General features: G+C 43.7%; 2 protein-coding genes and 1 non-coding gene across 5 annotated transcripts in view; 1 reads left to right on the top strand and 2 right to left on the bottom strand.

The window, feature by feature from the left end:
* The first annotated feature begins 1,633 nt into the window (after positions 1-1,633).
* LOC117035677 (small nucleolar RNA SNORA41) lies at positions 1,634-1,760 on the top strand. Its single transcript, XR_004425246.1, has one exon. It is a non-coding gene; the product is annotated as a small nucleolar RNA SNORA41 (small nucleolar RNA).
* A 4,424-nt stretch (positions 1,761-6,184) lies between these two features.
* ZNF350 (zinc finger protein 350) lies at positions 6,185-10,524 on the bottom strand. 3 transcript variants are annotated; one of them, XM_033127344.1, is made up of 4 exons: positions 10,383-10,524; positions 10,088-10,214; positions 9,716-9,811; positions 6,185-7,754 (listed from the first exon to the last, which is right to left on the bottom strand). In XM_033127344.1, exons 1-4 carry the CDS (start codon positions 10,395-10,397, stop codon positions 6,436-6,438), a joined length of 1,557 nt encoding a protein of 518 aa, XP_032983235.1. In that variant the 5' UTR covers positions 10,398-10,524; the 3' UTR covers positions 6,185-6,435. The 3 variants fall into 3 exon arrangements, with proteins under 3 accessions (XP_032983235.1, XP_032983237.1, XP_032983236.1); XM_033127346.1 differs by lacking the exon at positions 10,383-10,524 and adding an exon at positions 9,110-9,157 and having other exon boundaries at positions 10,088-10,115; XM_033127345.1 differs by lacking the exons at positions 10,088-10,214; positions 10,383-10,524 and adding an exon at positions 9,110-9,160.
* A 2,661-nt stretch (positions 10,525-13,185) lies between these two features.
* The window catches only part of LOC117035412 (zinc finger protein 615), a 49,256-nt gene continuing 39,662 nt past the window's right edge, over positions 13,186-22,779 (bottom strand). Inside the window, exons 9-13 of the mRNA XM_033129284.1 lie at positions 22,362-22,454; positions 21,866-21,992; positions 21,486-21,581; positions 15,725-18,155; positions 13,186-13,262 (exon numbers count right to left, since the gene is read on the bottom strand). Of these exons, the coding sequence (XP_032985175.1) occupies positions 16,813-18,155; positions 21,486-21,581; positions 21,866-21,992; positions 22,362-22,454 (1,659 nt within the window). The 3' untranslated portion in view covers positions 13,186-13,262; positions 15,725-16,812. The remainder of the gene's footprint in view (positions 13,263-15,724; positions 18,156-21,485; positions 21,582-21,865; positions 21,993-22,361; positions 22,455-22,779) is intronic.

Below are 22,779 nucleotides of genomic sequence, written 5' to 3'. Positions count from 1 at the left end.
AAAATCTCTAATAAGCATACTAGATAATTTTTAACAGGTACAAAGGGTGTGGGATGGTCTCTCTCAGTCTTCACTGGTGCTTCAGCCATCTAGTTCCTCTCCTGGGAAGCAATTTTCCTGGAATTTTGTGAATCCCTCCAGTGATATTATATGTATGCAGAAGCAAAAATGTTCAGACATAGCATTTTAAATTTCCCTAAGCTCTGATCGTTTTAAAACAAACTTTTGTAGAGATGAAGGGAAGGGACGATTCGGACAGGAGATTAGATTTGAGGAGTGGCTTGATGAAAACAGCTGGTAAGGTGTTCGGGGTGGGGGTTGCAATATGAAGTTCATTCCTGTTATACAGGTTGGAGACTCAAGTCAAGGATTCTCAGGGAGTCCTTCCCTACTCACCAACTCCACAGGCCTCCCAAAGCAACAACTTCCATTAGCTCACCAGTCAGACACTGATACATAAGTCTCTCCAGACAAGACCACATTGAACGGCCAATTCAGTAGCTCAGGGAACGCCATTCAATGACTTGCCCAATAACACTCTTAAATATCGACACCAGCACCCATCAGTGACTTTTTCAAGCTCCTAATAACCCCCCAACATCTCCATCCCTGCCCCCTAATACCTCATCGATTCCCAAAACCTCCACATTATCAATACCCCCTAGACTTTCCCATCATTGACCTCAAGTCTCCCCAACCAATAACCCCAGAGTCCTACCAGTGACCACAAACGTCCTGATCAGTGACCACACAAACCCTCATCACTGATCCCCAAGCCTCTAGTTTTGAACTCAGATTCACCAGGTTACAGCTGACCCCACATTCCCTCTACTGCTAACCTGGATTCACCAATTAACTTCACAGATTCCCCTGATCAACGATCTCCAGACTCCCTGCTTATTCACTATACAAACCGCCTCTCAGCCCAATCCACCCCCTTCATTGATCCCCAGACCCACACCACTGATGCTCACAGACTCTCATCACTGATGGCCAACAGTGAACTCCACAGACATCTCCCCTGTTACCCAGTCTCCTCACTACTGGGCTCCACCAACAGGCTTCCACACGCTATTGTGGTCACCTGGCAACCCCCCATCCGCTGCACAGACTCAGTAGCACCTTTGAGTGAATAATAGCCACTGGTCAATGGGGAGCCTCCAGGGACCCAGATTCTGAACATTCGAGCCCTTGGGTGGGAAATGTGGTGGCACCTGTGGAGCAGCCATTTTCAAAGGTGTGCGGTGCAGAGAAGACAGCCTCTCCCTCTGAACATCTTAGCTCTGAGACCTCCCTCTCCTCAAGGGCCAGGAATAGCACCCTCCTCTTCCCTGTCAGTATAAGGAACCAAGACTTACTTGTAAGTTGGCTGTGTCTACCCAGTCTCTTTTGTTGTACGTGGGCATGGCCATCTTGAAGGATGTGTAAGTGTCCCTACGGCTAAGAATTTTTTATCCTTGGCAGGGGTGGAAATCAGGAATGTCTCTGGCACAGAAAGCTTTAGAGAACACTACAGGATCTGGAGGAGCTGAGGTGATACAAGAGAGTGGGGGGAGGGGGAGAAGGGTGAAGTGAGGTGGCACAGACGGTAGAGGCAGCGGTTGTACCTGGACCAAGAAAGATGATGAAGTAATTTCACAGATACTGATCGGCAGCTGTTCTTATGGTGGCATTTGTGGCATTCCTCTGTGGGAGAGAAACTTACATGGTTAAACACTTCTTTCTTAGCAAGATAGAGTAGGCATGTGTGACAAACACAAGATGTATGCTACAGTTTTGTGCGCCTAAGGAGATAATCCATTAGTTCAGTGTCTTGGACTAAGGTAAAAAAATAAAATTAAGTTAAAAAAGGATGAAGAGGAATGCCCTTGAGACTGTGGGAGGGACAGAGTCAATGTTGGGGGGGGGGCTTGTGGCAGACCCATGCCTTTCCTGCCTACAAGGTGGGGAAATACTGGCATGAGAAGCCCAAAGAGAGGAGTGGGAAGTGGGGGTATACATTTTTCCTATGTTCCATCCTGTGACTCCCACATATCAGACTAACAAGCACCCTAAGACAAGCCGCTCCATTTGTTCACACAGCCTATGAAAACGGTTCAGAGAGGTAAGGGACCGGCCTAAATCACACAATGAGTCAAAAAATGAAAATGACACTTCAGCTGGGAGAATCCTGCCTGCCTGTGTGCAGTTTCACGTGAAGAAGCTGACTTAATTTTCTCAGCCAACAACAGAGAGGAGCTACTAGGCCAGAAATCACCTTCACCTGGTGATCCCACCCTTTCTTCAAAATCCAGCCAGGTGTCCTGTCGTGCTGACCCAACCCTCCATACCTTCACACCTCTACTACCTGGCTTCACTCCCACCTGCTAAATTAGTGTGCCTGTTATCTACACTCACCTCCAGCTCACTAATGAGAAGACTGGGAAACTCAAAGGACAGCAATTGCCTACGTGAGGACTGCGTGAGGAGAAGGCTTTCCCACAACCGCTGCATCCATGGGGTCTTTCTTTTGTATGGATTCTCTGATGTCTACTAAGTATTAACTTCTGCACGTAGGCGTTTCCACATTCACTGGTTACACAGGGAGCATTGCCGGTGTGAAATCCCTGATGTGCAATGAGATGTGACTATGACTGCAGGCTTTACCACACTCACTGCATCCATACGGCTTCTCTCCAGTATAAATTCATTAACATTCTTCCCATTCCCACCCACCTCCAGGCTTCTGCATGTCCCAGCCCCCCAATAAATCGCAACCCTGCACAAGGCACACACTTACCACTCCAGTTCTTAATCACTGGGCCCAACAAGCATTACCCACACAGACAACAAATCCGAACAATCGGAACTTCCGTCGTTAGTCTCTTCATGCGCTTAATACACTGACCACCAGAGGGCGGAATACTAAGGCAAAGACACCCCACTGACGGAACCAAAAGTCCACAAAAAGGCCGTTCAGTCGACTCACAGGCCCTCTCTACTTAGCCCCGCGCAGACCCCGCCCCACCTGATGCCGAGCTTCTCAAGACTCCACGGACAGTTACCAAAGGCTGCACTCACTTCCACAACGACTCCCCTCCCAGCGTTCTGGGGGTTGCTAGGGACGCTTCTGGTCTGTCTGGGATCTGGGAACGCTCTGGACATTTGAACTCTGGCCGTAGGCGCGGCTCTGTGACGTAACGTGGCCACGCCTACCTAGGCCGTAGCGGCCGAGGCGGTTGCTACGGCGCCTGCGGCTCAGAGCAGGGAGAAATTGAAATTACTTTTTGGCAACCTCCGTGCCTTTCCCCCTTGATGTGGGTCAACAACTCTGTGCTGAATACGTTTTCAAAGGCTGGAGCCTATCCAAGGCCAACTTGGCGCGGGCTATATTCTATTCAGGCTTTGGGGCAAAACGGAAATATGGCGGCACCCGTGAGCCATTACGAAGGAGCACTATGGGGGCGACCATCTTACAGGAAGCGCGGTTCGGTACGTCAGAGAAGATCGAGTGAGCTCAAGGCTCGAGGAGCCTTTGGACGACCAACGAAGTTTGTAAGGAGCCTAGACGTTAGGAAGCAGCGGTCAGACCGTGGACAGAAACACAGGATTTCCAGTCTAGGTGATATTTGGGAATGGGGCAGAACGGGTGGGATGGAGTAAGGCAGGACTGGATGGCGTTGGGTGTAGGGGCAGAGCCAACGGTGAAAATCGACGCCCACAGGCTTCCCTGAAAATTGGCTCTACTGAAGATGATGATGACCCAGACAATGGAAGGAAAGAGGGATTCCGCCTTCAGTAGGACTACTACTACTTGTAATTGCCTGTTTGGCAGGTAATGTTTTAACTACATCTACTTCTCACAGCAAACCTCAAGCAGGTGTTTTAAAGGTAAACAGACATAGGTGAGTTAAGTAACTTGCTTAAAGGCACACGGCTTGGGCAGGATTCAGATCAGGCAGTGTGACTTCAGGACCCACTCCTAAGGATCAGTCAAGGTGATGAGTGGACTTTATTGGAACCATGAGGATCTGGTTGTGGTAGCAGGCTTAAGTGTGTACTAGGCCACCTTCACCTGGGGATGTCAAGCTCTGAAGTGAGCTCAGCACGTGGTCCTCAGGGATTAAATCAGCTTCACAGCCCATCCTGGGCCCTGACTGTTCAGGTCCAGGAGCAAGCAAACCTGACCTTGCCATGGCCGGATCTAGAGATTCACAGGACAAGTGGAAGGGATCTGAGGGGTCTGGTTGGTGGAGCACTCATGACTGATTCTTTGCTGGAGACCATCTACACTGAGCCCATCGCATTATGAGGCATACTCTCAGGGTGGTGATGAGGACAGTAATCCAGGATTTAGGGCAAATATGTTCAAAATGAGTGCATCAGGCACTTGTTGAAAATGCAGAGTCCTGGACTCCAGCCCCAGAGGTTCTGCTTTGGATGTGAGGTATGACTCAGGAATTTGCATTCTTTTCAGTTTTTCACAGAATCTGAGGCCTGTGATACACAATCATGAGAAGCAGTCCTGCAATGTTCTCTGGTTTATATTATGATGGATGGTGATTCCCCTCAGTACTTTGGAATTGGCTCAAATTATATCCTCAAAAGCCTTCCATCGGGAAGGGGGACATCTCCCCCATTCTGATCTCTTACTAGGCTTTTTCTTCATAGGATTTATCACGTCCTGAGATTATATAACCCATTTACTATCTCTCCCTCACTAGATTATAAGGTCCATAAAGGCTGTTCCTTTGCCTGTTCACTGGTGTATCATGTGCATAAAACCATGCCTTTGCACAATGATGCTACTCTAAAATATTTCTGAAGGAGTAAATTACCCACACTCAGAATTACGACTGAATTGAGACGGACACAGCATGCCAAATTTCCATTTACTTTTCTATCAACGTGATTCATTGTGTGTAACCAGGATATTACAGCTTCATGAGATCAAAGAAAAGAACTCTGGGTGAAGAAGTCAAAGAACCTCCTTCCAGGACAGTGGGAAGGAATGAGGGAAGATAGAACTCACACGTCTCAATTCAGCAGGTCGCAGAGGAGCCGGATAGTTTCCACAGGTAACAGGCCTGTGGACAAATTTGAAGGACTCATCACTAAGACATTCCAGAAAGATGTCACCTTCTATTTCCTATACACTCCACCATTCTTAGAGACTAAAGTTCTTTTTGTTCTATTCATCCTAGGAATCATTTTCCTTTTCTGCTCTCCTTATAACCAGTTAATAAGCCTCTCTGATCCCACATGAAAAGTTTGGGATAACAGTTCTGTTCTTTAGAACTGTCCCATCAGTGACAAAATACACTTTGATTAGCCCATTAGTCCATTCATTCACTTTCCAAATCTATATACAACTAGGATGCTATGCTTGTGTTTCTTTAATGTGCTGGGAAATATAAAAATGAGGGAAACCAGCATTCCCCAATATATAACGTTCTACAACAATGGAAATGATAGTAATTTCTCTCATTGTCTCACTATTTTACTTACTGTGCTGTAGCCAATTGTCACATGACTGTTGAGCACATAAAATGTGGCGAGTGCAATGGAGAAACTTATTTTTCATTTATTGGTTTGCAGTTTTTTAAAAAATTTGTTTAAATTTATTTAAACGTTAAAATTTAAACCACTAAAATTGGGGAATTTATAAACTCCTTGTGGAGAAAATGAGCTTTCACAAAATTATTTTGTGTTCTATGGTGCTTGAAACTAAAGAGTTCTTTCTTCCCCAATCCCTCAAAATAATATGCTCCAACAATAAATTGCCATATCCTCTTGAACCAATCACTCCATGTTCATTTCTCCTAATAAAAATATTTGCATCCTCTCAGTACATTAACTGGAGTACAGAAATACTACTTAAAAGATAATCCACCTACATCACTGGTCTCTCCAGATAATAGGCTTCTGTTTCAATCACAACTGTATCCTCACCTCCTGGAATAGAACCAGGGACAAAGGAAGTATTTGACCAATACTTGGAAAATGAATGAGTCGACTCAATCTGAACCTGCTATTCCTTAAATCCCTTTGCGTAATATAAACTTCTGAGACTTCCAGTAGACATCCCAGTTTTCACTTGACCCTTCACTATGGCCTGGGGAAACTGAACTGATATATACATGTTCATATCCCACCACTATTATCCTTTCCTGGTTTGTCAATCATAGCAACATTTCAGATACAAATTATGTTTTAAACATTCATTTATTTCCTTCACTCAATTCTTTCATTCCTTTGCCACAACAGAGCAACTGATGTATGTGTTTGAGTTAACATCAGATTATGCTTCCGTATCAATGCATACATTTAATAGGATATCAGGCTTTCCAAGTCTCAGCATTTCACACTTTTTCTCAGTATTGACTTCTCAGACAGTGAGAGCTAGAAACTTTTGCTCAAGCCTTTTACACACAGAAAGTGTCTCTCAGTTTTTTCCTACTGGTTTGCTGTAACATAAAATAAGACGTAATTGATCACTGAAGGCGTGACCACACTCACTGCATTCAGGTTTCTGTCCTGTGCAAATCCTCCTGAGGGTGCACATCTGGCCACGGGCTGGCCCACTATGACTACATTCCTGTTGGCTGGGAACCCACTGATGTTTAATGCTGTGTGAGGGGCCACAGGCGGCACCTGCACAGTCACCGTATTAACAAGGTTTTTCTCCTGCAGACCACTGCTCTGTGATGAGCTGTGGCTCTCTGTGAGAGGGTTTTCTACCTTGACTGAGTGAATTTTCTGATGTTCATTGAGGACCGACTTCGCTCTGAAGGCTTTCCCACACTCACTGCATCTGTAGGGTCGCTCTCCTGTATGAATTCTCTGATGAACAACAAGCTGTGGCTTCCCGATAAAGGCTTTCCCACAGTCACTGCACTCAAAGGGTTTCTCTCCTGTGTGAATTCTTTCATGTTTAATGAGACCTGTTTTCTGAGAACAGGATTTTCCACATTCACTGCACACAAAGGGTGTCTTTCCTGTGTGAAATCTCTGATGTGTTGTGAGGGATGTTTTTTGGCTGAAGCCTTTTCCACATTCGTTGCATATATAAGGTTTCTCACCTGTATGAGTCCGCTGATGTACCATGAGGTTCCCTTTCTGGATGAAGCCTCTCCCACAGTCACTGCATATAAAGGGTTTCTCTCCTGTGTGTATCTTGTAATGTATATTGAGCCGTGATTTCTTGAGAAAGGCTTTGCCACACTCAGTGCATTTGTAAGGTTTCTCTCCTGTGTGCGATCTCCGATGTTCATTAAGTGTGACCTTTCTGGAAAAGGCTTTCCCACACAGACTACATTGATGGGGCTTCTCTCCTGTATGAAGGTTCTGGTGATCAGTGAGCAAACACTTCTTCGTGAAAGCTTTCCCACATTCACTGCATACATGACGTTTCCTTACTTTTTGAGTCTTCTGATGCTTGATGAGTTGGGACTTAGTGCTAATGAGTTTTCGGCTTTCAGGGAATTTAACTGCAGTCTGAAATTGTTCACTGTTAGCATGATGAAAGGATTTCCCATCTCCACTAAGCTCAGCGGGGTTCTTTATTTCACAGCTTCTTCTCTGGTTAAGTAAAGTTAAATCTGATTTCATGCTTTTTCCATGTGAGACAAACATATCATGATCTTGCCTTAACGTTAAATGAGTTTTGCTCTGATGGACAGAATTTTCAAATGTGTTACATTCATGCCATTGCTCTAGGTTATTCTCCATCCTTTCATTTTGCAAGTGCTCCAGATGATCATCTTTCCAGATTTCTAGGAAAGAAAACAGTGAATTCTTTCATCATCTTGATTTGGAAGAAAATTAAAAAAAATACTTTGATGTGAGCTGTTTTAGTGACGACCCTATGATACGAGTGTAAATAAAACTCCATGTTTAGTGTTCCATGTACATTGGGAAAAACAGTAATAATGAATAAACACAAATTTGGCTACTTTCTGAATATTGGCTTTGCCAAACGTGCAGAGACTGTAAAACATAAGCAATTTACTGGAGCAGCAGACCACAGGTGGGAGGGCCCCCTCATCCAAGTGGGTGACACAGACTCACTCCACATTCCTGACCACCCTGTGTAACAGGCACGGTGCTACAACAGGCATAAAAAAACAATTCCCCTCACGTTCACGAAGCCTACACTGCACTTTGGTAAAACCACTTACAAGACAAAGACAGACACAAGGAAAAGAGCTACAGGTTGGGAAAGCTGGTAGGAAGGCGCAACAGAGAGGGAGAGGGACAGAGGAAATTAGGCTACATTTTGGAAGAAGCCAAGACTCTTTGGTGGATTCACTGTTGTTGGCATGGTGGGAGGAATAATGACAAAGCAGAGGGCTCCTAGCACCTCTAACTTAAAACCTACACCTCAGAGGTGTTCTCTTTCCTAAACAATTTACCCCAGCTCCAGCACTTAACATTATGCTAACAATTTCATCACAGACTGCTTCACCCCATATACATTATTATTTAAAGTTTGATTTTTGTCTCCTCCTCTTAGAATGGAAACTCTTGGTACACTTGGTTTTTCACACTGCTGTTATCCCCCAGCATAAACTACTCTATCCAAAAATAATTTATAAAAGAATGAAAAAAAAGAAGCAACATAATAGGAAGCTTAGGAAAGAAGATAGAAATCTTTGTGTGAAGAATATATACTGTATCACAGTGACGCTAAGAAGTTTCATGTCATGTGAGAGGTAATATGGTTAACTGTGACTTAATGTCCTGAGATTATGCTGAGATGAAACAAAAGCTTTCAGGAAGTAAATATAACAACACCCATGATAAACCATAAAAAAGATTAGGATTAGTAAATACACAAAGGAATTGAAGAAAGAGTTATGGTCTGCTTTAGGCTGGAACAGAGAATGAAGAACATTAAAATATCTTTTCTAGTTATAATACATCATGAACTGCAGACTCCTTCAAAGAAGAGAGTTCTATGGGTAGGGATCATGTGAAGTAACACCTGGATGGCCCGGATGTAAGATGCACAGGAGTGAAGGAGAACATGAACTTATAGGGGTTTCCTGGGAGGGAAGATGATTGTAGGTCCTTGCAGTCATTGGGAGCCCAAGAGAGTTGCCATCAAGATGAGTAAATTCTACTCAACTAAAGTCTGTGGTGGATCATATCGGGGAGACAGCAATATGGACGTCGCCTGCTGGGAACAGAAAAATCTTTGTTCACCAAAATCAAGAAAACATTGAAGGGATAGGAGATCAGAGGACAAAAATGGAAAACAGGCCTTTGAAGAACCTCAGAGTGGCAAAAAAGAGGATCTAAGAGAAAAAGAAGACAAAGGCACAGTGAAGACCAGTTTACTTTAAGACACAGAACCCAAGACGGGGTGGATGTTAGGAGGGGAAGTCACATTACTGGGGCAGGAAGAGGAGTGGTCAGAAGACAGGAATTCAGGGCTTTCTCCTGGAGCCAGGCCTTGGATGGTGGAAACTCATAGCCAGGGAGGTGGAAGAGTATGAAGAAGTGAAAGATTTGAGAATCCTACAAAGAAGAAAACTATGCAAACAAAAATACAAGATGTGAACAAAATAGAGATAAAAGAATATATTTTTCTCTAAACTCCTACAAAGATATAGAGGTCTCCCGTCGGGAGAGACATGCACGGAGGCACTGCTTACCTATCCTCAAACCCTCTCACCTGTGACTCTTCTCTGAACGAATAGAATGTGATTTCCATGCCTATCCCCTCACTCACCTGAACGTGTCCAATAGTGGACTTCATCTGCCATTGTCCACGGTGATTCTCCTCGATCCAACTTGGAGAGCATGTCTGGTTTGCAGGCTTGATACCCTGTTCGTGGAAAATGATAGAAGACTTAGACATACTGAATTGGGCATGAGGTTCTGTGAAGACTGCAGAATGTTAGATTTAAAGACAAAACAATTTTCACACCTACAAAAGCAAAGGCTTTTCTCTCAGGAGGAGGGAGAATATACCCCCTTCTCTGGGGCCAGAGCGGGGACTGAGACTCATGCCACTTCAGAGCATCACAGACACTTTCAGAAGCTCAGACTGGAAAGGCCACTGACTGGGGACCTCTGAGTGACAAAGGGGAGCCGTCCTCACCCAATGACACCAGGTGGCTGTAGTTCTCCAACATCACGTTCCGGTACAGGTCCTTCTGCTCGGGGACCAGGAGCTGCCACTCCTCCCATGTGAAGTCCACAGCCACATCGTCAAATGTCAGGGACTCCTGTAACAACACCGTGCTGTTGAATGGGGTGGTGTCCTTTTGATTATATGGAAGAAATGTTAGTTTTTCTGCTCATTTTCACTTTATAGGCTGGATCTAGATATTGTGTGGGGTTTTATTTTTATAGTTGAAAAATGCCTAATATGAATAAAACAAACCCAAAGTCACCTGGCCCTGGAGCATTTTCTTCTGTTTTCTGAAAACAGCTGGCAATGGGGAGGCTCTGTCTTGGTACCTTCTGGAACCACTCCAAATTTCCGTCTAGATATCTGTCATCAGTCAGGTGTGCCCCTGGAAATGCTGACACCCAATCCTGTAACTTCTTTCAGTTGATTCTTTTGCTCCTGGGAGTCAGGACCTGTGGGTTAAGGAGAAAATTCTATTTGAGTGGTACATTTCTGCTGGGCCCAGATGCTACACTGCTCCTGAGTGCTCACTTTCACACATTGTCCACAATATTGCTAAGTGTCCCTTTATTTGGTGTCCTGGAAGAATTTATTCTTCTGGCCATAAAGCCTTAGGTTCTAAATGTTGGGAAGGTATTCCTTTATCCTGTGGAGTTTAAGTCAAGTGACTATCATAAGAGATGAAGAAAATGACATTGTAGGGGCAGAATAAGTTTTGCCTTCTTCCCTTCTAGGTTCTTTGGTGGGTCTAATAATTAAATAGGTGTAACAGATTAATAGGAAAAAAACAATCAGAAGTTTTGTAATGTATCTCCAGTAGACATGGAAGAGACTCAGCAAAACTGAGTAACTTGCCAAAATGGCAGAAGCCATGAACTTAAATACCACCTACAGCTAACGACCAAAGATGTTGGGAGTGGGAGTGAAGAGTCAGTTATGGGAGGTTACCAGGAAAAGGATGGGATACAAGGGTTAAATTGCTATGCAGATTTAAGTCCCCACATTCTCCACTGATAGTGAAGGCAGGCCAGGTACAGTGAGGGAGACAACCATACAGAGGATGGTCCTTACAAAAATAAAAATACCTTTTACAAAGGAAATTTCTAAGTTTTCAGTTTCTCCAGGGCTGCTGTTTCTTAAAATTAACCAGCCTATAAAATAATCAATATCCCAAAGAGGAATATTTTAGAGTGGCAAAATCTATTCACTTCAGATTCAAGGAATTACTCATTTAAGAGAAAAAGTTCACCACAAAGCACTAAGCAGAGTTTTACCATTATAGGTAGCCAGAAGTGCACCATACACCTACTCATTTCAATCAGTAGCAATGGGAGTTGAAACTACCACGACTGACTAAGATAGACCAGGATTTACTAATAAACTAGAATATGGGTCACCTTGACAGAAGGTAAATACTAAACATGAAGATTGTAAAGGGAAAAAAAAAAGTATAAATGTATGTTAGGCAAGTAAGCTACTGTGTCCACTGCTGTATATTAAAAAGTGAGTGCAGGCATTGCCAAATAGTTTCTGCAGAGATAGATAAACATTTTTGACTTTGCAGTCCAAAATGTCTGTGTCACCACGCAATTCTGCCTTTGCAACATGAAAGAAGCCACAGAAGATACATACCAGACAGGCGTTGCTGTTTTAGTCCCTCAGTCTGTACTCAACTCCTGGATTAAAGAACTCCTGGATTAAGAAACAGATGGTTTCGAAACAATTCCCTGGGCTGTACCTCCTTCGGAACCAGCAGCAGCAGCCAAGGTAGTAGCCTTAATATAGGGAAGGGACACGAGGACTATTTTTACAGAGGAAGGAAGTAGAAGGTTGGATTCCAAGCCTGCTACCCATGTGCCACCAAACGGAACTCAGGCAGACACTAATCATACAGAACAGACCATCTAAAGTCTACTGAGCAAAGAGATTCCATTGTAATGGCCATTCCCATAATTAAATCTATTATAAACTAGCCACAGGCTGTACCTTACAAAAGTTTAAGATAAACCTGCCCCTATTCTTCTTGTAACTTACAGAAGTTAAAGATAAACTTACTATTGTTCTTTCCTCCTTTTACCCATACCAAGAAATTTTCCATAGAAACAAGCAACACATGTAAGCCCTACCTAGGCGGCCAGAGGGGCCTCTCTTTTCCATTAGCAATTACAGACCACCACTCCCTCTGGGGGTGCACTTTTCCTTCTTACTCTCTGCTAAATAAACTCACTTCCACTTTAAACTCGGTATCAGCTCACGTTTGAATTCTTTCCTATGAGAAGCCAAGAACCTTCTTAACCCAGGGCTTGAGTCCCCACTCTGGGGGTATTCGCAGCAGGCTTCAACCTTAACCAAACACGAGGGGTTCTAGGCGTCCAAAGCTTCACCCTCACAAGCCTCTCTGGACCAGACTCACTACATACTTCCTTATCAATGGGAAACAAGGGCCAAACACTTCCATGTGCTGGCTATCCACCCCGACCCAAACATCACTGAGCTCCATATTAAATCCCCAACAAGAACCAGAAAAAGCGATCATCCTAAATGCCACCTGCACCCCCTACAAGTGTGATGACATGCAGAACCCTACACTCCGACAATCGGGACAAGGGCGCTGATCTCTATAGAATCTTGCTGTACTGACTCCCAGGACACCCCAACCACAGACAGACGAGTCTAGTTCCCCTCAAATACCTTATATCCAGTGCCTACCTGATTTCGCTTAACTCCCTTCACCTCGGGGCTTCTACCCTCCCCCACTGACCCCGGCGATAATTCCACGGTCCATACTACACCACGTCCACACGTCAACCTGTGAAACAACACCTCTACTGTGACAAAAACAAAAAAAGAAAAAAAATCCATCACCAACACAAAAAAAGAAAAAAAAGAAAACTTCCGGGGACAAAACTACAAACTGACCTGATTTTCCCCAGACCCACAAGTAGAGTGCAAACCTTGTTACTTCCGAGAACCATTTCAACTTCTGGAACTCTCCTGCTCTGCTCCGTCTACGGCGGCCGACGTGGCTCTGCGGCGTTTGAAGATACGCCGACAACAGGATTTCCGGTATTTCCATCGGCGGCAATATGTCCGCGCCCAGCACGCCGTGACTCCATGGGGGCCGCCATATTGGAAGACCTGCCTGACGTACAGAAGGCAAAAAGGCGTTTGGGGCCAGTAGACAGGGATGGCGAGAAAGTGAGGAAGAAGCCACTGAAATTACTTCGTTTCTTGGCACTTCGACTTTGGCAGAAAATGGGTAACTTTTCAGAGCTTCACGAGGCAAACATGATGCGAGCTTAGTAGCTTTCAGCAGGCTGGACAAAGAAGTATAACACTATGGTCGCGGAGGACATTCTCCACTTTGTTTAAAAAAAAAAAAAAAAAAAACGTTTCCAAACGGACAACTAGGAATGCATGTGGAGGTAGCAGCAGACAAGGCACTCCTAGAAAGAGATAAGATGCATCCGGTAAACGGACACCCACGGAAAGTTTCTGGCCAGAAAAATAGTTTGCAGAAGCAGTTTTTACGGACAGAAAAAAAGATTTTCAGAAACTGGTACAGTGTGGGTCTGGACATCACCATGTTCAAGTGGAAAAGAGTGGCTGGGATGAGCCTAAGTTGTCCTTGGGATGGGAACTCAGGAAAAGGCCATTAAGATGAGGCCAGTAAAGGTCTGGTATCAATGGGAAGGGCACAACTTGAAACCGTGTCATTATAATGGGAGGGCGGTAGTGGGAATAGTAATCTAGGATTTAGGGCAGAGAATGTCAAAATGAGGTGTGTGTTAGGCTGTTGTTAAAAACGCAGAGTCCTGGGCTCCAGCTCCAGAGGTTCTCGCTTAGGAGTGCGGGATGTGGCTGGGGAATTTGCATTCAAGTTTTTGAAGTAAGAAGGCTGTCATTCATAAGAAACAGCCCCCTGCTGGTCTCATTGAGTGACCACTTCATAAGGTATATAAATGTCTAATCACTATGCTATATATCTGAAACTAATATGATAGTGTATGTCAACTGTAACTGAAAAACAATTTTTTTAAAGGAAAACAGCCCTGGAATGTTTGTTGTCTGCTTACAAATAATATGGTGGGTGACTCTCCTCAGTACTATAGCCTTGGCTCAAATTATATCCAGAAAAGCCTGGGGGTGGGGGAACGGAAATAAAACCTCCCCCACTACCTATACATTACTATAAATTACTATCATGTTTCCCCGAAAATAAGACCGGGCCTTATACCCTATTTCCCCAAAAATAAGACCGGGTCGTATATTAATTTTTGCTACAAAAGATGCCTTAGGGCGTATCTTCAGGAGATGTCTTATTTTTTCATGTACAACAATCTACATTTATTCAAATATAGTCATGTCATCTTCTTCTGCAATGTCATAACGTACTAAATCCGTCTGCCTGGCTGAAGATCTTAACTGGGGCTTATTTTCAGGGTAAGTCTTAGTATTTTCGGAGAAACATGGTACCTATCATTACTATCTATTACTAGGCTTTATTTTTTCTCATAGGACTTATCACTTCCTGACATCATATAATCCACTTACTGTCTCCCTCACTAGATTGTAAGGTCCATGAAGAAGGCTGTTCCTTTGCCTGTTTTGGTCACTGATGTAACCTGTGTGTAGGACAGTGCCTTGCAGAGTGTTGGTGCCTTAAAATACATCTGAAGGCATGACCTGCCCAATAGATTGAATTCTGAAACAGCCACAACATGGCAAAGCAAATTTCCATTTCTTTTCCGATGAGCAAGACTGTAACTTGAGTAGGTGGAAAATTATGGGATAGTTAGGAGATTAAGGGAAAGTACACTGCATAGTGAGAGGCCAAGGGCCCAATCCCAGGAGAGGGAGAAGGAAAACTGAAAACACGTCTCAATTTAGCAGGTAATGGGGGAGCAGGGAATCTTTGAAATGGTGGCAACTCTCAAGGGTGATAGTCCTGTGGACAAACACAAAGACTCTTCTCTACAACATCCATTGAGGACGGAACCTCCCACCTCCTATAATCTCCTCCATTCTTAGAGACTAAGATTCTTGTCCTCCTTTTTATTCTGTTTATTCTGAGGATCCTTTCTTTTCTGCTCTGTTCAGTTTATATTCAGTTATTGAGTCTCTAATCACACAAAATTTGGGAGGAGACAACCATGTTCTTTAGAACTGCCTCCCAATGGCTCAATCCCTTCAATGACAACGTACTCTGATTAGTCATTTAGCTCACTGATTCACTCTCCAAATCAAAATATAATTTTTGTTTTTCTGTGCTGGGAAACATAAAATCACATAAACCAGTGCTCTCCAATAGAACTTTCTGGGATGGTGGAAATTATGAGATTCTCTCAGTACATACTATACTAACTATATTGCAGCCATATAGTTAGCTACAAAGTTTTGCTCATTGTCTGTCCTGTCCAATGAGATAGCCACGTATACATAGTCATGTATACAGTTACTGAGCACTTGAAATGTGGTTTAGTGCAACAAAGGAACTGGTTTTTTAATTTTGTTTTTAAAACTTTAAATAGAAAAAAAAACCATTATCAAGGAATTTTCAATCTACTTGGGGAGAAAAAATATGGACATTAAAAAATAACTTACTTGTACCCTGAGGTGCTTCAAGTCCATTAAGAGGAGTCCATGCCTTCCCTTGGAATAATATATCCCTTAAAGAAGAAATGATCCTAACTCCTTGAACCAATTACTCCATATCCTGCCATGGAGTGAATGCTTATGTCCCCGCCAAAATTCACTTTGAAGCTTAACCCCAATTGTCATGGTATTAAGACGTGGGGACATTCGAGAGGTGATTAGGTCGTGAGGGTGGAGAGCTCACGAATGGGATTGGTGCCCTTATAAAAGACATCCCAGAGAGTTCCAGTGTCCTTTCCCCTTGGGAGGACACAGTGAGATGACTGTCTTCTACAAACCAGGAAGCTGGCCCTCAACAGGCATGGAATCTGCTGATGCCTTGATCTGGGGCTTTGCAGCTTGTAGAGCTGTGAGAAATAAATTTGTTTTTTACAAGCTACCAGGCTATGGTATTCTCTGAAAGCAACCAGAACGGACTAAGACAATGTCTACTTCACCTAATAAAGGTATTTAAATCCTCTTACTAGATCAGCTGGAGTACAGAAATACCACTTAAGAGTAATCCGACTACCTCACTGCTCTCTCTAGATTTGTTTTGATCACTACGTTATCCTCACCTCCTGGAATAGAACCAGGGACAAAGGAAGTATTTGACCAATACTTGGTAAATGAATGAGTCGACTCAATCTGAACCTGCTATTCCTTAAATCCCTTTGCATAATATAAACTTCTGAGACTTCCAGTAGACATCCCAGTTTTCACTTGACCCTCACCATGGCCTGGGGAAACTGAACTGATATATACATGCTCATATCCCACTGTCATTCATAGTAACATTTCAGATACAAATTATGTTTTAAACATTCACTTATTTCCTTCACTCAATTCTTTCATTCCTTTGACACAACAGAGCAACTGATGTATGTGTTTGAGTTAACATCAGATTATGCTTCCGAATCAGTGCATGTATTTAATAGAATATCAGGCTTTCCAAGTCTCAGCATTTCACACTTTTTCTCAGTATTGACTTCTCAGACAGTGTGAGCTAGAAACTTTTGCTCAAGTCTTTTACACACAGAATGTCTCTGAGTTTTTTCCTACTGGTTTGCTGTAACATAAAATAAGACGTAATTGATCACTGAAGGCGTGACCACACTCACTGCATTCAGGTTTCTGTCCTGTGCAAATCCTCCTGAGGGTGCACATCTGGCCACGGGCTGGCCCACTATGACTACATTCCTGTTGGCTGGGAACCCACTGATGTTTAATGCTGTGTGAGGGGCCACAGGCGGCACCTGCACAGTCACCGTATTAACAAGGTTTTTCTCCTGCAGAACACTGCTCTGTGATGAGCTGTGACTCTCTGTGAGAGGGTTTTCCATCTTGGCTGAATCTCCACATTTCTCTCTTGTGTGTATCCTCTTATGTTTCACAAGGCAAGACATGTAGGCAAAAGCTTTCCCGCACTCACTGCAGGTATAGGGTCGCTCTCCTGTATGAGTTCTTTGATGGACAATGAGCTTTTGCTTTGTGGTAAAGGCTTTCCCACAGTCACTGCACTCAAAGGGTTTCTCTCCTGTGTGAATTCTTTGATGTTTAATGAGACCTGACTTCTGGGAACAGGATTTTCCACATTCACTGCACACAAAGGGTGTCTTTCCTGTGTGAAATCTCTGATGTGCTATGAGGCATGTCTTCTGGATGAAGCCTTTTCCACATTCGTTGCAAATATAAGGTTTCTCGCCTGTATGAATTCGCTGGTGTACAATTAGGTTGCCTTTCTGGATGAAGCCTTTCCCACAGTCACTGCATATAAAGGGTTTCTCTCCTGTGTGTGTTTTCTGATGTATATTGAGCCGCGATTTCTTGAGAAACGCTTTGCCACATTCAGAGCATTTGTAAGGTTTCTCTCCTGTGTGTGTTCTCTGGTGTTCGGTGAGCATGAACTTTCTGGAGAAGGCTTTCCCACACAGACCACACCGATGGGGCTTCTCTCCTGTATGAATAATCTGGTGATCAGTAAGCCAAGACTTTTTCACAAACGCTTTCCCACATTTACTGCATACATGAGGCCTCTCCATTTTCTGAGTCTTCTGATGCTTGATGAGTTGGGACTTAGTGCTGATGAGTTTTCGGCTTTCGGGGAATTTAACTGCAGTCTGAAATCGTTCACTGTTAGCATGATGAAAGGATTTCCCATCTCCACTAAGCTCAGCCGGGTTCTTTATTTCACAGCTTCTTCTCTGGTTAAGTAAAGTTAAATCTGATTTCATGCTTTTTCCATGTGAGTCAAACATATCATGGTCTTGCCTTAACGTTAAATGAGTTTTGCTCTGATGGACAGAATTTTCAAATGTGTTACATTTATGCCATTGCTCTAGGTTATTTTCCATCCTTTCATTTTGCAAGTGCTCCAGATGATCATCATCTTTCCAGATTTCTAGGAAAGAAAACAGTGAATTCTTTCATCATCTTGATTTGGAGAAAAGGTAATTCAAAAAAAGACTTTGATGTGAGCTGTCTTTTTTAGTGACAACTCTATGATACGAGTGTAAATAAAACTCCATGTTTAGTGTTCCGTGTACATTGGTAAAAACAGTAATAATGAATAAACACAAATTTGGCTACTTTCTGAATATTGGCTTTGCCAAACGTGCAGAGACTGTAAAACATAAGCAGTTTGCTGTAGCAGTGGACCACAGGTGGGAGGGCCCCCTCATCCAAGTGGGTGAGACAAACTCACTCACTCCACATTCCTGATGACCCCTGTGTACCAGGCACAGCACTAGGATGGGGATAAAAAAAAGTCATCCTCATGTTCACGGAACCTACACTGCACTTTGGTAAAACCACTTACAGGGCAAAGACATACAAGGAAAACAGCTGCATGTCGGGAAAGCGGGGTGGAAGACACAATGGAGAGGGAGAGGGACAGAGGAAATCAGGCCACATTTTGGAAGAAGACAGGACTCCCTGGTGGATCCACTGCTGTGGTTGGCATGGCAGGAGGGGATAATGACACAGCAGAGAGCTCCTGGCACCTCTCATGTAAACCTCCAAAACAACTGCTGATTTCCTAACCTAATGTCCTTTCCCACATATCATCCCCATCACCCTAAATGAGAAGTCCACCCTGCTCTAACCATGGCCAAACGTCTCAGCATCACCCTTCTGTTTCTCATGCTCACACACGGTATCTACCTCAGTATTAAATCCCACCTGCCCTCCTTTATAAATATACCCAAAGCTGGACTAACACCCACCTCTTCCACCGGTCGCAGCCACTCACTCTCATACTATAGCTGGAGCCTCCTGCCTGGGCTTCCTGGTCATCCCCTGCCAGCGACTATCTATTTTCTATACAGTAGCCCAAGTGACCTTTTCAACATAAATTATACCACATCAGTTGTCCTCTACTCAAAACTCCCTAGTGGTTTCTGATCTCTTGAGGAATAAAATCAAGGTCTTGAAATGTCTTTGAAAGGCCGTTATGTGACCTGACCCCCAGCCACTACTCTGTTGACCTTATCTCCAGTCTTGCCCTCTCTGCTCTATCTCAACAGGCTTGCTAAGGTTCGTCAGACATACTCCCACCTCAGGCCTTTGACCTTGCCAGTTTACTTTGGAACATTCCTCAACCAGGGAACCTACTCATGTCCCTCACCTCCCTGCTCAAATGTACCTTAACAAAGGAGATGTATTATTCCTAAAATCAATGCCAAGGCCAACCACCCACTATCCACTTGTGCTGCCTCAATGTTCCTTTATAGCCATTTTCAGCCTAAGAACCTTCCCATCAACCTCCATCCGTTTGTTCTTCTCATGCCACGTATTTAATTGTCAAATCTTAGCTTCCTGCTATAATAAGTCTCCAGAGTGTGAGCAACACTCACCTCTGCACCCATGCCGAAGCAAACCATTCCTTTGGTCAGCTGTTTTGCAATAGCCTCCTCCATGGCTTTACTGCCTGACCCCTGCCCACTATTGTCTACTTTCTACACAGTAGCTAAAGGGATCCTTTGAAAACGTGAATTATTCCATGTCATTCCAGCACTCAAGAACTTCTCATGTTTTCTCATCTCATTAGGAGGAAAATCATGATTCCTTGAAATGGATTACAAGGTCCCACGTGACCCACCTTACTCTTCCCTCCCCTTGCTGCAGCTGCCACGTGGCCTCATTTCTGTCAAATTCCCAACAGCACGCTCCGCTCTGTCCATGTAAGCTCCTTCGTGTTTCTCAAACACATTCCTCTTGTGGACTTTTCAACCTGCCATCCTCTCTACTCGACTCTCTGAACCCAGCAGGCTGCTAACGTCCTTCATCTCATGGCTCAAAGGCACCTATCAGAGAGGTGTTTCCTTCCTAAAAGAGTAGCCCCAGCCCCAGCCGCTAGTGTTCCATTTTCCTAAAGTTTTATCACTGCACCTTTCAACCCCTAGATATATTACTTATTTGTGAATTTTGATTCATTTTTTGACTCCTCCTCTCAGAATGATAGCTCTTAGTCTATTTGCATGCTTTTTCACATGGCTGTTACCCCCACCCCCAGCATACAGGAGGCTATCAAAAAATAACTTTTAAAGAAATAAATCAAGAAGGCAATCCCATGCATGGAACACACTGGAGAGAGTTTAAGAGAGAAGATGGAAATGTATTTCTTTGTGAGCAAGCAGGTATTATATCATGGAGATCACTGAAAAAGAATTTTAATCACAAGTGACGGGTAATGGAGTTGACTGGGACTTAATGTCCTCAGAATATGATGGGAAGAAAAATAAAAGTTTTAGGAAACAAATACAGTGGTAACATCTATGATGAACAAGAAAAAAGTTCAAAATTAGTAAATACACAAAGGAATTAAATGGAAGTAGGCAAGATTTATGGTCTGGTTTAGGCTGGAACAGAGAATGCAGAACATTAAAATATCTTTTCTAGATACAATACATCATGAACAGCAGACTCCTTTAAAGAAGAGAGCTCTGCGGGTAGGGAACATATGAGGGTAACACCTGGATGGCCCGGATGTAAGAAGCACAGGAGTGAAGGAGAACATGAATTTAAAGGGGTTTCCTGGAGGGAAGATGATTGTAGGTCCTTGCAGTCATTGGGAGCCCAAGAGAGTTGCCATCAAGATGAGTAAATTCTACTCAACTAAAGTCTGTGGTGAATCACAGCCAGCAATTTGGGCGTCTCCCACTGGGAACAGAAAAACCTTTGTTTACTAGAATCAAGAAAACATTGAAGGGATTGGAGATCAGATGACAAAATGAAAAACAAGTCTTTAAAGAACCTCAGAGTGGCAAAAAAGACAATCTAAGAGAGAAAGAAAAACAGACAAAGGCACAGTGAAGACCAGTTTACTTTGGGACACAGGACCCAAGACGGGGTGGATGTTAGGAGGGGAAGTCACATTACTGGGGCAGGAAGAGGAGTGGTCAGAAGACTGAGGAATTCAGGGATTTCTCCTGGAGCCAGGCCTTGGATGGTGAAAACTCATAGCCAGGGAGGTGGAAGAGTATGAAGAAAGGAAGATATAAGAATCCTACGAAGAAGAAAACTATGCAAACAAAAAAATCAAGATGCAAACAAAAGGGAAAAAGGGATGTATTTTTCTCTAAACTCCTACAAAGATATAGAGGTGTCCGGTCAGGAGAGACATGCACGGAGGCACTCCTTAGCTATCCTCAAACCCTCTCACCTGTGACTCTTCTCTGAACGAATAGAATGTGATTTCCATGCCTATCCCCTCACTGGTTCCCTCACTCACCTGAACGTGTCCAACAGTGGACTTCATCTGCCATTGTCCACGGTGATTCTCCTCGATCCAACTTGGAGAGCATGTCTGGTTTGCAGGCTTGATACCCTGTTCGTGGAAAATGATAGAAGACTTAGACATACTGAACTGGGCATGAGGTTCTGTGAAGACTGCAGAATGTTAGATTTAAAGACAAAACAATTTTCACACCTACAAAAGCAAAGGCTTTTCTCTCAGGAGGAGGGAGAATATACCCCCTTCTCTGGGGCCAGAGCGGGGACTGAGACTCATGCCACTTCAGAGCATCACAGACACTCCAGACCTTTCAGAAGCTGAGACTGGAAAGGCCACTGACTAGGGACCTCTGAGTGACACAGGGGAGCCGTCCTCACCCAATGACACCAGGTGGCTGTAGTTCTCCAACATCACGTCCCGGTACAGGTCCTTCTGCTCGGGGACCAGGAGCTGCCACTCCTCCCACGTGAAGTCCACAGCCACATCGTCAAATGTCAGGGACTCCTATAACAACACCATGCTGTTGAATGGGGTGGTGTCCTTTTGATTATATGGAAGAAATGTTAGTTTTTCTGCTCATTTTCACTTTATAGGCTGGATCTAGATATTGTGTGGGGTTTTATTTTTATAGTTGAAAAATGCCTAATAAAATATTCAGTAACTGTGCATTCAGTCATCCATACATTTATCCAATTAGAAGTTTCTATAATATGTAAAAGTTAAATGTTCTTACTAACCTAGAGACACCGCATTCATATATATGAAAAACAAACGATATATATGTGTAACTATCAGATTAACAGAAGTGGTTTTTATAGGCCTCTACAAATCCATTAAGGAACAAAGGAATGAATAAAACAAACCCAAAGTCACCTGGCCCTGGAGCATTTTCTTCTGTTTTCTGAAAACAGCTGGCAATGGGGAGGCTCTGTCTTGGTACCTTCTGGAACCACTCCAAATTTCCGTCTAGAAATCTGTCATCAGTCAGGTGTGTCCCTGGAAATGCTGACACCCAATCCTGTAACTTCTTTCAGTTGATTCTTTTGCTTCTGGGAGTCAGGACCTGTGGGTTAAGGAGAAAATTCTATTTGAGTGGCACATTTCTGCTGGGCCCAGATGCTACACTGCTCCTGAGCGCTCACTTTCACACATTGTCCACAATATTGCTAAGTGTCCCTTTATTTGGTGTCCTGGAAGAATTTATTCTTCTGGCCATAAAGCCTTAGGTTCTAACTGTGCGACTTCTGGCTCTTCCCCAAAGTCAAAATGACCCTGAGAGGTAAACGTTTTG

This window comes from Rhinolophus ferrumequinum, chromosome 15 (assembly GCF_004115265.2).
Source record: "Rhinolophus ferrumequinum isolate MPI-CBG mRhiFer1 chromosome 15, mRhiFer1_v1.p, whole genome shotgun sequence".
In the NCBI taxonomy this organism is placed as follows: Eukaryota; Metazoa; Chordata; class Mammalia; order Chiroptera; family Rhinolophidae; genus Rhinolophus; species Rhinolophus ferrumequinum.
Note: the sequence above shows the minus strand (reverse complement) of the source record. Positions and strands in the feature narration are given on the sequence as shown.